Source organism: Dendrobium catenatum, unplaced genomic scaffold, assembly GCF_001605985.2.
Source record: "Dendrobium catenatum unplaced genomic scaffold, ASM160598v2 fragScaff_scaffold_703, whole genome shotgun sequence".
NCBI lineage: Eukaryota > Viridiplantae > Streptophyta > Magnoliopsida > Asparagales > Orchidaceae > Dendrobium > Dendrobium catenatum.
Window position 1 is genome coordinate 406,005 of NW_021319165.1, and position 18,184 is coordinate 424,188.

The following is an 18,184-nucleotide window of genomic DNA, read 5'->3' on the forward strand; positions in this document are numbered from 1 at the left end:
CAAGAAATAGAAAGCCGCAATCGACACCATCTTACTATAGAAATTCCTTTTTTTTTTTAAATCTGTCTCTTTTTTTGTCTGATATCAAACCAGAAATAAAACTTCAAACACGTCAAAACCTATGGACCCAAGAGTTTACTAAAAAAAAAAAAAAAAACTCTCTAACAGATTCTAATTAAGACATCCCATTTTTTATCTCATTTTTACTCATATACGAGACGTAAATAATAAAGATATTAGTAAGCAAAAGGCAGTAGTATACGAGGGCAAAAAAAAATAAACTGAGAGCGTTGGAGAAAAGCAAAGGACTCCGGGTGTTCGGCCTCAATCAGATCTTGCAACTGGTATGTGGATGCAGAGGTCTGACTTCTTTATGTTTCCTACTTTTACGATGAGGATTGAAGCAAATCCAGCTGGGCCAAGGCAGAAAAGAGACGCAAGCTGAAGTTAGCGGTCTGGGGTTTTGGGTTGGACGGACCAATAGAGGCTCCTCGAGAGGCCGGGATGGACCACTTTGACGGATCAAAACCTGGGCAACTGAAGCTCCATTTTGCTCGTATGAAAATAAGGATGGATAGAGGGAGTAGACGGGTAAGATAGCAAGGCTGGACGGTAGCTGAGAGAGCAAGTGGGGAACGACAAAAGTAGCTATGTATATGAGGCGGAGGATTGGAAGGTAATTGTGCTGAGGGTTTTTTTTTTGTGAGCTATCTTGTTTGAATATGAAATCGTGGCCAGCTGTCCTCCTGAAGTGGAAACGACGAAGAGGTAAGTTGCAGGAATGATGCGACAACAAAATGGGTAATTACATTTAATGACGTTCAATTAAAGTTTGACTATTCTCTAATTTAGCATCTGGTGTTTTGTAAACAAAAAAAATTTGTTGATATATTAATGCTCCAGTCACTTCTGCATTGAGTTAGAAGGACAGAATTGTACTGACCAAATCAAATCGTTCCGATTTGCGCACAATTTTCTCGATTTGTGTGTCGACCACCTCGTTTAGCGTGTCAAATTTGCCGAATATCAGAATTATAACAATTAATAGTGCATTTAGGGTATTGTTGATAACCCGATCGTAACGACGCAGTCCGTTCGTCAATCGGAGGTCATTCGAGCGTCGCCAAATTTTAATTCCCTTGATATGCGCGTTGTTGTATTAGGACCCTCATCGGTCATGGCATAATTCTATTTTGGATAAATTAGAAATTAATTTAAAGCATTGATTGTATTCCGGACATAGTAGCGAAGTCCGTTCATCGATCGGAAATCATTTGGTCACCGACGAGACTAATTTCTCTTGTAATGCGTACATTTCCGACATATTTGAATCTCGTTCAAAATTCGCAAGACCACCTCAAACGATCCAAATTTATTAAACAAAATATATTTCCTTAATGTCGGCAACGTTCTGGACGCAATGACTTTATCCGTTTACCGATCCGACATCGTTTGGTCTCCGACGAGACTAATTTCCCTTGTAATGTGCGCCTTTCCAACATATTTTAATCTCCTTCAAAATTCGCGAGACCACATCAAACGATCCAAATTTATTAAATAAAATATATTTTCCGAATGTTGACGACGTTCCGGACGCAAAGAATCTGTCCGTTTGTCGATCGGACGTCGTTTGATCATCGTCGAGGTCTCGTTTCCCTCGTAGCGCATGCCTTCGCATCATGTTTGAGCCGCCTTTGAAATTTTTTTAACACTTAAGACGATCCAAATTTATTAAATAAAATGTATATTCCGAATGCCGGGGATGTTTCGGATGCAATGACGCTGTCTGTTAATCAATCAGACGTCATCTGGGCATCTTCGAGGCCTCATTTCTGTCGTAGCGCAGGCCTTTATATTATATTTGCATCGCCTAGAAATTCACGAAACCACCGATGACGTTTTGCAACAAATTAAGATCCAGAAAGTTTTCTAACTATCTCTCCATCAATGGATCTTAATCCTTTATAATCATTAGGTTCTCTTCATCAGCAAATACATGAGAGTTAAGGAGTTGCAAGCACCAATCTTTCTCCAAGCCTTCTAATCTAAATGCTTTTACATTCTTTTTTAATGACCGTTGCAATCATCATTGCAACTATGCCCATTCGAGTTATTACCAAAATTCTATCACCAAAGCTTCCATAAGCCAAAGGGGCAAGCACCTTCTCCCATTTGCTTTTATCCTGTTTCTCATCATCCTCCAAAATATCATCTAGCACAAGCAAGACCATTTTGGACATTATCTCGGTCCAAAGACTATCTTGAAGTGCCTTAAATATCTCCAAAAGAGGCCTCTACTTCTTAAGAGGTTCCAACATATCTGTAATGACTTTCTTCTCTTTTTTTTTTCAAGTTTGTTGGGAACACAAACCCATAATTTAAGATCAAATTCCTTTGTCATTTCATCTTCATAAACATGTTGGAGGGTTTGTGCTTTTTTTTTTATACCACCATGGCCCACTATAGATAAAGAGAAATGCTTATGTACGAACTTGTCCGAGGCTCATTTGATGGCTTCCTCAACCACTAAATAACAAAATCCTTAGCTCTGCCACTACTGATGAGGTTATCTATAGGCAATGATCCTATGCTAGGGGTCAACAGTTCATTAACTCATCATTTTGCATACATTCTTAGTCTACACATTTCAGATAAAATATCATATATGCAAAATTAATAGTTAAAATTTTAATGTAAACCAATCAAAATATTCCAAAATAATGATATCTAGCACATATAAAAAATTACACAATAAGAGTGTTAAAATGAAGGATATTGTATTTTTACCAATATCATAAGGGAGAAAATGGACTAAAACAAATATAGAATAAAGATCACTTACTATGATCAGAATAATTATTGTAAAAGAAGCAACACGCGTAGAAGCTGCGAAAGACCTTTCTTCTCTCTCTCCCCCCTGTCCTCTTCTTCTCATTTATTTTCTTCCCCTGCAGGGAAAATTAATTGAGGGGGGAAGGGCTTATATATATATGACACCACGGCACCACATATCATAGCATTGTTGTGTTGCATGCAGAAATCTAGGTTATTGTAAAACAGAGAGCAGGGCGCCGCTGAGCTTTCCAGCTCAACGCCACAGTGTTGTAGCTCATAATTTTCCTATTTTTAAATTAATTTATTTTATAAATTTTCAGGTTATTACGTGGGCTTTACAATCACCTTTCATTGAAAAAGATGAAAGTTTTTAAATATTGAATCTATACTTTTAAAGATGATATATTTATAAGCCTATTTAACATACCAAAGCAAGAAAGAACTAATTCTGATAAAAAGAAGAAGAAGAGAGTAAAAATAAAAGTGGCAGTCGAAAAGTGAAATTAAAGAGTTTGCATCAAGTTAATATGATTCTAAACATCCAATATAAGTGTGCAGGACAAATTCAATTATTAATATCATTACATTATTCAAATCTAATCATCAGGCCAATGCCACCCAATCTCTACTATTGCATTGCCACTGCTAGATCTCATATAATGGATCGGTTCTATTTGACCTCCATAGTCAAACTACTGTCGCTCAACAATAGCCATTGGGCCAGTGCCGCTTGATCTCCTTTGCTAGAGCTCAATCGCCCAATCCCATCATCTGATTGTTGTTGCACGACTACTATCATTAGACCTCCACTCTTAGAAGGCCATCATCATACCACAACTATCTAACCACAACCATTTGAATGTCTCTTTACCATCACAACCTCACTAATATTTTTCCGCCACTCATGGTAGAATAAGCCAACAACTCATACCCATGTAACCTTCCTCTAATTTAGCGAATGTATAAACCTTTGCAATCTATGTGTACATAGTGGAATCATTTTAATTGGAAACCCTCTTCTCTGTTCAAATTTTCAATGTAAAAAAAGGTATCTCCTGCATTTTTATAGTTATATCTATGTGTGTGTATGATTAATTATTTGTTTGATTATTAATTTACTTTCATATGCTTAATGTCTAAATTTGAATTGATAGGCTTTTAGAAGAAAATTTTGAAATAATAGTTACAAATCTAATTTACCCCTCCCTATTTGTCTATAATAGCTTAATTAATTTTGCTAATTAATTATTAATGTAACAAGATAGTCCAATTAATTTTTTTATTAATTTATAAAAAATTAGTTTAAATTCATATATTTATGTATCCTATATATTTTTTGAAATTGCACTAATCTTTCATTTTATAAGCTCTCAATTAACAAATTAGTGTTAATGTAATAAAGTTTAAAGTTTATGATTAAGGTTTTATTTGGAGAAATTGTTAATGTTTTCTAAAATAATTTTTTAGTAAAAAAAAATTGTGCTTAAAAATTACTTTCTCTAGTTTTTTATTTTCTCAAAGAAGGCCATTTGATAAGCATTATATAGTATTGTGGCAGACGGTTGTTAATGCTATAAATCAACATGTTAAAAATTTTATTATTTAGTTGCTCGTTCACCAATATTTGAGCTTCAAGTGCCCATTAATAAAATTTTGAATATGGTCATTTGACCATTTTCACCGCTGAAGTTATTGAGAAGGGATGGGCGGGTTCCTTCAAGCCATATGGCACACTATCATTGAAATAAAACTTTATGCTTTCCACAGCATGCTTTTTGTGCTTATTTGTACTTTTATGAAGTGAGCAAAGGCTTCAATTGAATGGGGCTGGTCCTGGTCGGTTGGTTTGGGGGCTTAGGCTGCCAACTAAAAGTTTTTTTGGTTCGAGTATTGCGTATGTGATGTATGTATGAGTCTGTCTTAATTGATCTAAATGATAAAAAAAAAACTTCCAGGCTTGCATCAGCCTTTGCTAAAGCAAGTATGTTTAAGAGATTTGTTCTTTTAATTTTCAAAATAAATTAAGATATAAGAAAATGCTCGAAACAACATTTATGTTATCGTCATAGCTAGCTGCTATTGTCAACCTTCGTCACCTCTATCATAGGCCGATACTATTGTTGCCACCATTATCGTTGATCACCATCGTCATAGTTAGCAATTACCACCACGGTCTCGTCGACAACTACCAATATTGTCTCGTCATCTATCGTTATTATCTTAACGACTATCACTATTGTCTTACTAGTTTTCGCATATCATAAAAATCAAGTTATTTAAATTTACTAAAATATTAAATAATATATGTTTAAGATATTGACTATATTTAATTGTATGTCAAATAGAAATAAAATAAAATACTTATAAAAAAACATGAAAAGTGACCCTTAAATATTGGTTTTTGTGCAATTTTTGTCTTTTATTTTATTTATTCTAAGAATAACTAATAAACACATTTGATACTTTAGGGCGTATATTTTAAAATTTTTTTTTCATTTTGTTTTAATTTTATTTACATTTAAAATAAATATATTTTAATGAGAAAATATTTTTAAAATATTTTAATATAAAATAGATGAAAAAGGAGTTTTAATATCTTTACATTTATATTGTAGTTAATATTTATATGAATTAATATGATAATAAATTCTAAACCCAAACTTTAAAATCCATAATGATTATCAATATTTTTTATTAAAACGGTTTAATTATTTTTATATTTGCTTAAGAAGGCCTTTAACAATCAAAAAAGAAAACATAAGAAAAATCTATACATCTTACCTGTTTCTATACCTGAACCACCGGTGCGGTTCTTGAAGCGCCGGCGTGAACCACCTTCCAGTCTTCTTCTCCACCGTGAAGAACTTGTCGTCTTCCAAACCCGCCGCTTCGATAAAACCAATCAAAAAGGACCCATCTTGATGACGTCCATTCCATAGCTATAAACTATCCGGCTCTTGGACCCAGTCTGATCTTTCCAGCTGCACCTCATTAAGCTGTATTTCTCCGTCGCCTCAGAACTCTTTCTCTTGCGATCAAGAGAAGGTACTCTCTTCCTATCCGAAATAGGTCACCTTTCTTAGATATATAGTCCTTCTCTGCTACGATTGATCCCCACGTACGCTCTCCCCATCCCCTGCTTTCACTTCAGAAAGAAATGTATCGTCTGAGAATTCCTTCCCATTCTTCTTACCCAGCGTAATCTTCAAAAAGTTCTGATTTTTGCGAATCCGTTAAAGGAGAATTCGCAAAGACGCAACAGTTGCGTCGGTAAGGATGTTTTCCGGCAAGAAGCAGAGGGCACCGCCACCTAGGATGCCTTTCGGCGAAGTGGAGAACGACGTGAGCAGCGTTGACTTTCGAAATTACCGAGTTCAGTTCCCCATGACTCCGGACAACGGGCCCCTATCAGTCTCCATGGAGCCAATCCACCCGTTGGTCTCTTCCAAGATTGAGGAGCACTACGTCTCGAGCTCGCTCTTCACCGGAGGCTTCAACAGCGTCACACGCGCCCACCTCATGGACAAGAGAACCGATTCGGACACTGCCGCCGCCGACGGCGCAGCCAAGTCGTCAACTTGCTCCGTCGAAGGCTGCGACGGCAAGTTGATGTACGACGAGCGTGGTGAGGAGCTTCTCCCCTGCGAATGCGAGTACAAGATTTGCCGCGAGTGCTTCGACGACGCGGTGAAGAACGGAGGGAGTATGTGTCCCGGATGCAAGGAGCCATACAAGGCGACGGATTTAGCTGAGGTGGCGAGGATCGCGAGGGAGAAGAAGGGGATCGCCGTGCGTCGGTTGCCTGCGCCTCCGCCAAAGGATGAGGCGACGACTGATAGGAGGCTGTCGGTGATAAGATCAGCAAAAAGTTCGGACTTTGATCATAATCGGTGGCTATTTGAGACGAAGGGGACATACGGGTATGGGAATGCAATTTGGCCGGAGGAAGCTGTCGTAAGCGACGAAAGCAGCGGCGGGGGAGGTGGCGGTGATGAAGGCGGCTCGGAGAGAGCGCCGGCCAAGGAGCTCTGGAATAAGGCGTGGCGGCCTCTAACTAGAAAGCTTAGAATTCCAGCTGCCATTCTTAGTCCTTACCGGTGAGATTGTGCTTTGTTTTCAGGTTCTTTGATTCAATTCTCTCTTCAACGTTATTGATTAATTGTTTTCAAAGCTTCAAAATTTACTGCAATTATTCAGAATCTAACTTGTTTAATGACCCAGATTGAAATTTTATTTTCTTTCCTAGAGGTCCTCGATTAATTCTCTGGAATTACTCTATTGGCACTTGTAGTGCCTTTTAATAAGATAATAATTATACAAGATAACTTTTTTTTTTTTGGACGGGAGAGATGAGCCGTAGTTATATTATTTTGCGAACGTTTGTGTGTTTTTGTTAATTTGCTTGACGTGGAGAACAAAGTAGAGAGGAAATATAGCATTTGAAGAACTCCAAACGATTCAACGCGCAGAACAATCTAATAAGACAAATGATAGAATCCAACAATTTTGAATATTATACTATATAATTCTTTCGTATCAAATCAACCTTTTAGAAGATGTAATCCTAATTCTTCCGTATTGGTATCTTGATTAGAACTTGCTTTAAGATATCTGTTTACACATTATTTTATGATGAAATAGCTAATTCTATAAAAGAATAATTTATTGAATTTATTATTTTTATGAGTTTGCTTTGTAGATTCATTTAAGACATTATTGTGGTGGTCAGCTTGAATTAAAATTGGACCGCTGGAGTTGGTGTTCGAAGGGTTTCCGATGAGACTGGCGATGTTTGCCAAACATACAATATATCTTATAATAAAGATAATAATTTTACTGTTGCCATTGCTTCTATTAATCGGGAGTTGACTTTTAATTCTTAAATTTATCAGTTTTTACTTAAGCTCGCAAAAAACCAAATGGCTCCTGCTTCTCCACTGCATAAGAACAATCTAAATGAATTAATGTATATTTCTTCTTCTTCTTCCTCCTGAGCCATGCTCTGTTTCAATTGCTTGAATGTATATACGTAAATTTGAAATTTTGCTTACGAACATACAGGCTGTTAATCTTAGTTCGCATGGGGGTCCTCGGCCTGTTCCTCACATGGCGCATCACCCACAAGAATCACGACGCTATCTGGCTATGGGGTATGTCCGTCGTCTGCGAGATATGGTTCGCCTTCTCATGGCTTCTAGACCAGCTCCCTAAGCTCTCCCCTGTGAACCGTGTCACAGACCTCAAAGTCCTCAAGGAAAAATTCGAAACCCCCTCCCCTACCAACCCCACCGGAAAATCCGATCTCCCCGGACTCGACGTCTTCGTCTCCACCGCCGACCCTGAAAAAGAACCTCCTCTTGTCACCGCAAACACCATCCTCTCCATCCTCGCCGCCGACTACCCTATCGAAAAGCTCGCTTGCTACCTCTCTGACGACGGCGGCGCGCTTCTCACCTTCGAGGCCATGGCTGAGGCCGCATCCTTCGCCGCAGTGTGGGTTCCGTTCTGTCGCAAGCACGCGATCGAGCCACGCAATCCGGAGAGCTATTTCGGGCTGAAGCGGGACCCGTACAAGAATAAGGTTCGGGCCGATTTTGTGCGTGATCGCCGGCGGATTAAGAGAGAGTATGATGAGTTTAAGGTTCGGATTAACGCTCTTCCTGAAGCCATACGGCGGCGTTCTGATGCTTTCCATGCACGCGAGGAGTTGAAGGCCGCGAGGTTGCAAAGACAGGAAGCTACGGCGGCGGCGGTCGCCGGCGATGAAGCACTACTCGAGCCTATTAAGATACCGAAGGCAACTTGGATGGCTGATGGCACTCACTGGCCTGGCACTTGGATTCACTCTGCCTCTGATCACTCCCGTGGCGACCACGCCGGCATCATTCAGGTTAGCGGTTTATTTTAAGAATTTCTTTTAAATAACTATTATTATTATTATCATGATATTTTCAATTTTTCCGTATAATTAGCCGTAAACAATTTTTTTCAGGTGATGTTGAAACCCCCCGCAGAAGAACCCATCTTCGGCACCAGCGCCGACGACACCAGCAGCAACACTGAAGACGACGGCGGCGGCGGCCCCATCACCACCGTCCTCGACCTCAGCGAGGTGGACATTCGTCTCCCAATGCTTGTGTACATGTCCCGCGAAAAACGGCCAGGGTACGACCACAATAAAAAGGCCGGCGCCATGAACGCCCTCGTCCGCGCCTCCGCTGTCTTGTCCAACGGCCCTTTTATGCTGAACCTCGACTGCGACCACTACATCTACAACTCTCAAGCCCTCCGCGAAGGCATGTGTTTCATGATGGACCGCGGCGGCGACCGCATCTGCTACGTACAATTCCCCCAACGCTTCGAAGGCATCGATCCCTCCGACCGTTACGCCAACCACAATACCGTCTTCTTCGACGTCAACATGCGAGCACTCGACGGCCTGCAGGTTAACGGCCTACTTTTAACAAAATTATGTTTGTTTCTCTAAAAGAATTAAGGAAATTTACATACATAACGTTTTATTTGATGCTATTTAAATATCTAACATTAAAAATATTAATATTATGTGTCTATCATACATATACAATTTTAATATTAAATATACTACTCATATAATTCATTTCTACCATTCATTATATCCTATAAATTTTAATATTTCATTTCATACACCTAAATTTATTTTATGGGTGATAGACATATAATATTAATGTTTTAGGTGTTAGATATATAAATAACATGAAATAAAATGGTATGTATGTAAATCTCTCAATAGGTGGGGAGTCCAGGCATAGAATTATGTTCGGACTCTAATAAAACATAATCCCTGTCATTATACACGTTGTATATAAAATTTGTATATATTATGTACACAGTGTGTATATTGTATATATAAATTTGTAAATATTTTGTACATAATTTTAAAATTTGTATATAATATGTACAATTATACACACTATGTACAAGGACAAGTGTCATATTTTTATTGGACTCCGAATATAATATATTTGGACATCGCACGTAATAATTTCTCCTTTTCTAACGGAATGAGTAGGTAAAAGCTACATCTATTAAAAAAAATTCAAAATTTTTTATTTTTAGTAACGATTTAAAAAATATTAGAATATAAAATTATCATATTAATTGCAAAGTAAATTTTAAATGAATTTGAAACCCATCTTTTATATTGGAGGCTGCTGTAACCTTTAAGAAATTTGGGGATTTACTTACCACAATTTTTTATATTTTTTTCATATTTAATATCTAAATTTTTTTATTTAATTTTATAAAAACTAAGTCTTCAGATCAAATTAAATATTATTAATATTAACTTAATCTTAAATTTTATAACAAGAACGTTAATGAATTTCACATAGGGAAGTTTATTTGTACTAAAACTTTTCTTTAATAAACGAAGGGAAAATAATTATGAAGCTTAATTTTTTATGACATCTGAACCTGCAGGGGCCAGTCTACGTCGGCACCGGATGTCTCTTCCGCCGCATCGCCCTCTACGGCTTCGACCCGCCGCGGGCAACGCTGGGCTCGGCTAGAGGATGCTGCAGCTGCTGCTTCCCCCGCCGGCACGGCGTCAGCCATCGCGAGCACGACGTGGAGACGCACGCGCTACGAATGGAGGATGATGATGGAATGAACCTATATTCGTTTCCGAGGAAGTTTGGGAACTCGAGTTATTTGATTGATTCGATTGCAGTGGCGGAGTTTCAAGGGAGGCCGTTGGCTGATCATCCGTCGGTGAAGAATGGGAGGCCGCCGGGTGCGTTGATTATGCCGCGGGAACCGCTGGATGCATCGGCGGTGGCGGAGGCGGTGAGCGTGGTGTCGTGTTGGTATGAGGATAAGACGGAGTGGGGGACACGGGTGGGGTGGATTTATGGGTCGGTGACGGAGGATGTGGTGACGGGATACAGGATGCATAATAGAGGGTGGCGGTCGATTTACTGTGTGACGAAGCGCGACGCCTTCCGGGGGACGGCGCCTATTAATCTGACGGATCGCCTCCACCAGGTAATTAATTGCGGTACTAAAAAAACTGTTTATAAATCAGTTAAAAACTGTCTAATAAATTATTGGGTTCAGACACCGGACGTGTTCGGAGTCCAATGTAAATGTGACACATCACCTCCTACTCGGTACTGAGCAGTACCAAGCAGTACCGAGCTCGGTACTGCACGATACTCAGTACTTCACATTACTGAGCTCAACACTGCTCAGTACTGTGAATACCGAAAGTAAGTTGTGTTTGGTGTCCGAACCTAATAATAACTCGTCTAAAAGGGCAAATTATTAGGTCCAGACTCCTCACAGAGATAATCATCCGGATTTCTCTTTGTCTACAGTAAAAGCACAGTTAAAGCGCGGATGCTACAGTATCTAATTTTTTACTACGCTTTTACTATATACAGAAAGAAATCTAGATGATTCTCTCTCTCTCAAGTGTCTGGCCCTAATAATTTTCCATCTAAAAAGAACCATCCCAACTGAAATTTTGAATTACATCAGGCTATATAAATTAGATTCAACGGCTATATATATGTAAAAATTTTAATGTTATATTGATAAATATAAAATTTTTGTATTATATATTTAAATTATTGTGAAATGTATTTAAATTACATTAAATTTAATTAACAAAATCTTAAATCTAATATTTTTCCTTAGATAATGCTCGTTTTGCGTTCACCAGGTGCTGCGTTGGGCAACCGGGTCCGTAGAGATCTTCTTCTCCCGCAACAACGCTCTGTTCGCCGGTCCTAAGTTGAAATTTCTGCAGCGTATGGCGTACCTCAACGTCGGCATCTATCCCTTCACCTCCATCTTCCTCATTGTCTACTGCTTCCTCCCGGCTCTTTCCCTCTTCTCCGGCCAATTCATCGTGCAAACTCTCAACGTCAGTTTCCTGGCCTATCTCCTCATCATTACTTGCACGCTCGTCCTCCTCGCCGTTCTCGAGATAAAGTGGTCCGGCATCCAGCTCGAAGAGTGGTGGCGCAACGAGCAGTTTTGGCTAATCGGCGGCACCTCCGCTCATCTTGCCGCCGTTATCCAAGGCCTCCTTAAAGTCATCGCCGGCATCGAGATCTCCTTCACTCTCACCTCCAAATCCGCCGGCGACGATGAAGATGACGATTTCGCTGATCTCTACATTGTGAAATGGACCTCTCTCATGATCCCGCCCCTTACAATCATCTTTGTCAACCTTATTGCCATTGCCGTGGGGGTAAGCCGGACAATTTATGCGACAATCCCACAGTGGAGCAAGCTGCTTGGGGGTGTTTTCTTTAGCTTCTGGGTGCTTGCTCATATGTATCCGTTTGTGAAAGGATTGATGGGGAGGAGGAGAAGGACGCCCACCATTATTTATGTGTGGGCGGGGCTTCTCGCCATCACGATTTCGTTGCTGTGGATTGCAATCAATCCTCCTTCGTCGGCAAGTTCACAGATTGGTGGCTCCTTCTCGTTTCCTTAGCTAATCTGTGCATGATATCTCTCCCTCAGCGCCTATCGTGCTTTTTACCCGCATGAATGTTCATAAAATGAATTGCGCGCTAGCCGTTTGTTCTTTTGCTTGTGAAGAAATGTTAGTCGAACAACAAATTGATGTTGTTGAGAAAGTGTAAAAGAAACTGTTGCAATCATTGTTTACATTTCTTTATGCTGTTTATTGATGGCATAGAATTTCATATAATGAAGAATTTTAATTTGTTATAAAGTTTGAAATTTGTATTTTTTATTTTATTCTTTTTCAACTTTAAGATTAAACTCAATTTGTTGTACATGTTTGAACTTTAGTTGCATGAGAAGACTACTTACCTAAATTGAGAATGGTTGTCTTTGCCTAACCTTGTTAAAGAATTTTCTTTTTTATGAGGATGTTTTTCTTTATCCACTCTTCAATTAATCAAAGGATTTTTTTCTGATTTTTTTTGAAAAAAAAAGGTATAAAATCTTCAACTCTCTTTTGATATTGATGGATTTTTTTAGTCGTTAGATTTATTTTGAAATAAATACAATATAAAAGTTGATTTAATTTGAGTACAAAAATTCTTATAATTTATTTTGTCATTAAATTTATTAGGACATCAAAAATAGATTGAAATTGTATTCTTTTTAGCTTCAACAAAATTTAAAGATAAATGTTTCTTTTGAATTGAGATTAAATTAAGTTAGCCTATAATTTGATCGTGATATGATCGAATGAATTTTAACCAATGTTGAACTAATATGAGATAGACTTAGGTTTCGTTTGGGGCGACTTTCTTATTGCTTCTTAAATCAACTTTTTAGTACAAAAATTTTAAATTTTATACTAAAAAGTTGTTTTAAAAAGCAGTAAGAAAGTCGTCTCAAATGAAACTTTAAAATCAAATTATTAAGAGTTTAATCATCAAAGAAACCAATAAATTTTTTAACCCACCATCCTAGTTATCTTGTTAAGCCAAGGAATATTTTATTGGCAAATAAAATGTCTTTTGTAATAAATCTAATTGTATTTTCTAACAAGGTTATAATTTTTATATTATATTTAAAGTTAGTATGCTAATCAAAAATTTGGCATTATAATTATTCTACTCTAGAACATTTGTGATAGTATAGAGTTCGTTGTCTTAGCATTGTTTGTACTAAAATCCCATGCACATTAGGATAATACAAGTCGAGATTAATGCAAAGGAGACAAAAATTTAAAGTGGTACATAACTCAGAAAAGGATTTTTTTTTTGGGAAATGTCCTTGTTAAAATAATTTCACTAGAGTAGATTGTAGGCTACATATAACATCTTTCCATAACAATTCGGAAATTTGTTGATAAAATTAATATATTTAACATAAACTATTGATGATATAACACCTCAAAATGAAATTTTGGAAGATATCTCTCTATTTTAATATATTAATTAATCAACCAAAATTTTTATGAATTCATCTACATAAATCAATCCAACCGAAACAACTTAAAATTATATACATCAAAATATAAAATTATGCTCATTCCTCAAAATTCATGTATAAAAGTCAGGGGATCAATCATTTCATTCAATCCAACTTTGTAAAGTCCTGACCACAAAAGAAAGAAAATTAAAAATATAAAAATAAAATGAAACATGAATCCATGATCTGTCATTCTGTCATCACTCCACTAGATCCAACACCTTCCTGAAAATATGTAAAAGAATAGATTTAGCTAACAGCTCAGTAAGTTATCAAAACCTACAACCAAAATCAATACAAATCATTAAAAATAGTATGCATATAAGCATTCAATCACTATATATTAAAAATAAAATTAAAAAAAAAGGCATTCAATCACTATCAATGTGAACATATAAATGTAAAAACATGTAACAATCAATGAAGCAGTAATAAGTCATATGATCAGTAAACATCAGTACAACTGTATATCTTAAGAGTTGTGATCAGTGTTTGAATAGTTGCTATTTGAATGAGTTATATTTATGCAACTTATGTAGTTTTGATGATTCCAAACATTATTGTTCAAATGTATAGTTATCTCCTAACAATTTCAGAAGATTTGCACTTGCTCTTGTGTGTACTAACATTTCAGGAAAATCAGACTCCAGACTACGAAAACTTCAAATCAAATTGCCTTAACGATGTCAGAATTCAGAGATCTTGGGCTCGTTGGATTTGTCTCGCCGAGCCGCTCGGTTTGAATATAAGAATGCCATATTTGGATATCATTTTATCATCCAAATAATACTTTGACCCTTCCAAATATGGTCGAGACCCCTGATTCCGACCTATTTGGGCTTGGGTTGGACCAATTTTAGTGTTGTTTTGTTCGTCTCTTTGAGATGTTTAATTTGACTATAAGTTTGCTGAAATTGAAATTCAGATGATCCCAAATTTAATTTTGAAAGTTTCCAACTTGAATATGCCTCGAGATTCGTGCTTGATCAAGGCAATTTTTTAGGACGTTTCAATATCAAATATCGTTGTGTCAACTTTATCGGTCTTATGAGATACTTTTATCAATTATACTAAATATCTATGCAAATCATATCATGTGAGTATCATATATATATATTCCTATCAACATATGCAATTACTATAAGCAAGATAAGACATCCATCTATATGTGATATTTTTCCTATATCCAATCATATGGATATGAATCAATTTTATAAGAACCGATCTCAATCATATCAGTCATATTTCAAATTAAGAATTAATCATATCACAAGTCATTTAGGTCAGAGAAATTTCATATCAGAAGTCATCACTTCATGACCATTGTTGTAACATATCATATCAATTAATCTCATTATGTCTCCATTTTCATATTATTTAGGATTACACTATAAATCTTATTTTAAAGAGAAATATGTTGGCCCACCGTCCTGTACATGATGACATGTCTCCATCTAATATGAATCATCTAATCATTTTTAACCAGCCTCTTACATATACTTATTTCAAAGTATATATATCATAAAAAACAAGTGATATTATGCTCAATGTTCAACTCACTGCACAATTCTAGCATATATAAAATAAACTTATAAATCATGATTAGTGCTATTTATAAGAAAAATCAGTATGCTCATTTTCATATGTATATGATCATAACAACTGAATTGTAGTAAGTATTAAAATATCATATAAAATATAAGTTTTAGGTATTGATATAAGCTCCGTTTGGGATAGTTTTTGAACAAAATAATCTTAAGAAATCAAAATTCATTATATTTAATTTACAAAATATTCTTAAAATACATAAATCTTAAGTACTTACAATTGAATAATCCCAAATATAATAAACGAACTCTATCTGAAATCAAATGTTAAAAATTCATCAGTTTGCACGTAAATATCTTTTTATATATGAAACTTTCGCCCAATTAAAAGAAATATTATTACTCTGCAATAATAATTTCTCCAATTAAACAACTAAATACATAAATGAAATATTTAAAAATTGTTAGTCTTTTCAGGACAAGAAATAAGATTCTTTATTATTATTATTATTATTATTTTCTTATTAGACAAATAAAAAAAAATATCGTTCGCCCAAACATATAAAGATGCTTTGCTTTCTCAGTTTCTCTGAGGTTTTGAGGAACATCTGTAGCTTCAGAAATTCAGATCCCAATATAAAATTGGGCCAAATTTTTCTTAGCAGAAGAGCAATTTTAAGCTATGTTTGGAGCGATTTTTTTTCCTGATTTATAAAGTTGTTGTAGAGAAATTAATTTTTTGATGTGGTTAAGGAAAATAGATTTTTAAAACATTTTTTTTAAATAATGAAAAAAGAATGATCAAATAAAAATTATAGTTGAAATCTGAAAATCAAAACGGTAAGAAAGCTTTCCCGAATAAAGCCTTAGGTTTCGTTTGGTACGGCTTTCTTATTACTTCTTAAAACAGCTTTCTAGAGTAAAAAATTTAATTTTTTTTGCTAAAAATTTGATATAAGAAGCAATAAAAAAACTGTTCCAAACAAAGCCTTGGGATAACTTTCTTATTGCTTCTTAAAGTAGCTTTTTAATATAAAAATTAAAAAGTTTGTACTAAAAATTTATTTTAAAAAGTAGTAAGAAATCTGTCCCAAACAAAGACTTAGGCTTCGTTTGGGACGGCTTTCTTACTGCTTCTTAAAGCGACTTTCTAGTATAAAAATTTTAATTATTGTACTAGGAAGCCACTTTAAGAAGAGCGAAGAAAGCCGTCCCAAACGAAGCCTTAGTTTCATATGAAAACCTAAATTAAACGCGTGAGAACTAATCAATTCTGCTCAATTTTGTAATCGTCAGGCAGACATGAAAATATTTTGATAGAATTCACATTAGAACGGGCTTTAATGCTGTTGAATTTATACTGAAATTAGTTGAGGTGTTGGATATAATGCATAGCACTAATCTCGGGGTAGATCCATGGGTAATGAGGCCTTTCACAATAAAACAATGTGCCCTCTAAGATTTTTTTTTCTTATTTACTACTATCTTTTTATTAGAAATTCAGCCCAATTTCAAGAATAGGTTATGAGATGTAATTATTGTTAAAATTGTGGACTTGGGTGTAAGTTTCACTGGCTGCCACGTGTAGAGGATTATAGGCTTCCCACACTTCTATCATTTGACAAGAGCTTAAATTAAGAAGAATTTAGTAACCCAAAGAACAAAATGTTAACTTACTCTCTGTTTCTTTTTTGTATAAAATCAAATCCTAAAGAGTAAAGACCTTAAAGAAATAATTTAGAGCCCATTCTTTGGTTCACTGTAACTTGATTATGATGCGCAGTACATTCCTATTTGATGCTTATAACAAAATAAACTAAAAATAAAATAGTTAATTCCAATGCTTAAATTGAATTTTCTTTTAAATATTTTATTATATATCAAACTTTAATTTAATCAATCAACAATTTTTTTAATGATTGAAGCTTTCAAAAAAAGGAAAATTATAAGGACAAGAAAAATGATTTTTTTTAATACCTTAATTACAGAGTATCCAATTATTCTGCAGATGAAACAAATAGAGAGAAATATATATTGATGAAGACAGTATGTTGATCATAGAACTGGGAACAATTTGGCTGAGCAAAAATTATATTTTTGAGAGATCTAAACACTACACAATTATGCATTTTATGTTTTATGATCCGTATTGTTCAGGAGAGATTATTAGGTGCAGAGTGCGGACGGGGAGAACCGTCCGCACAAGCCTTATTCCGCGCTAGGTACTGGCACTCGGTACCGCTTGGTACCGCTGGATACCGCTAAGTACCCATATTTGTGAGGACGGTGCACACTCCGCATCTAATAATTTTTCATTGTTCAGAGCTTTGATAATTGTTTTACCTTACAGTAATGATAGTTAAAGCTGATATTTTTTAAGCAGGCTAACTATATTTTTGATTTGACAGAAATCAGTAAGTGTCTCTGTTTTACAACTGTTGGATATATCAATATTCTTTCTTTGTTGTCCATGTAATGCCAGTAGGTTTTTCAGCTCTCAACAATCACTTCTTTGTAAAATGTACATAGAAGTCCTTAGTCTCTCTCTATAGAAAAATTATTCTGTGCATAGTCCTGACAGAAAGAATCATTCAGATATGTGAGTGTATACACTGTGTATAAATTTATACAATATTTATCAAAATTTTGTACACAATGTGTACACTCACAGCCTGGACAGGAAGACAAAATAATTTCTCCTCTCTCCAAGGATGAAACAACTGAGTAACCCTCTCTCTCTCTCACTTTCTCTCTCTAAACGATATGTGATTGAGAAGTTTTTTTAATAACTTTTTGTAAACTTAATTAAACAAATTATAGAGCAATTCAGAGAAAAGATGGGTGGAAATACCCAA

At 35.9% G+C, this 18,184-nt stretch overlaps 1 protein-coding gene across 1 annotated transcript; it reads left to right on the forward strand.

Annotated features, from left to right (window-relative positions):
• Positions 1-650: 650 nt before the first annotated feature.
• On the forward strand, positions 651-12,565 carry LOC110109313 (cellulose synthase-like protein D3). Its single transcript, XM_028695875.1, has 7 exons — positions 651-676; positions 739-768; positions 6,075-6,932; positions 7,897-8,725; positions 8,828-9,280; positions 10,297-10,860; positions 11,540-12,565. Exons 1-7 carry the CDS (start codon positions 651-653, stop codon positions 12,320-12,322), a joined length of 3,543 nt encoding a protein of 1,180 aa, XP_028551708.1. The 3' UTR covers positions 12,323-12,565.
• The last annotated feature ends 5,619 nt before the right edge of the window (positions 12,566-18,184 follow it).

What these genes read in the sequence shown, in the direction of transcription:
- LOC110109313 (XM_028695875.1), top strand. Translation starts at nt 651, where the DNA reads ATGTATATGAGGCGGAGGATTGGAAG. An exon ending in ATGAGGCGGAGGATTGGAAG is followed by an intron (nt 677 to 738) that starts GTAATTGTGCTG and finishes AATCGTGGCCAG; the next exon opens with CTGTCCTCCTGAAGTGGAAA. An exon ending in GAAGTGGAAACGACGAAGAG is followed by an intron (nt 769 to 6,074) that starts GTAAGTTGCAGG and finishes AATCCGTTAAAG; the next exon opens with GAGAATTCGCAAAGACGCAA.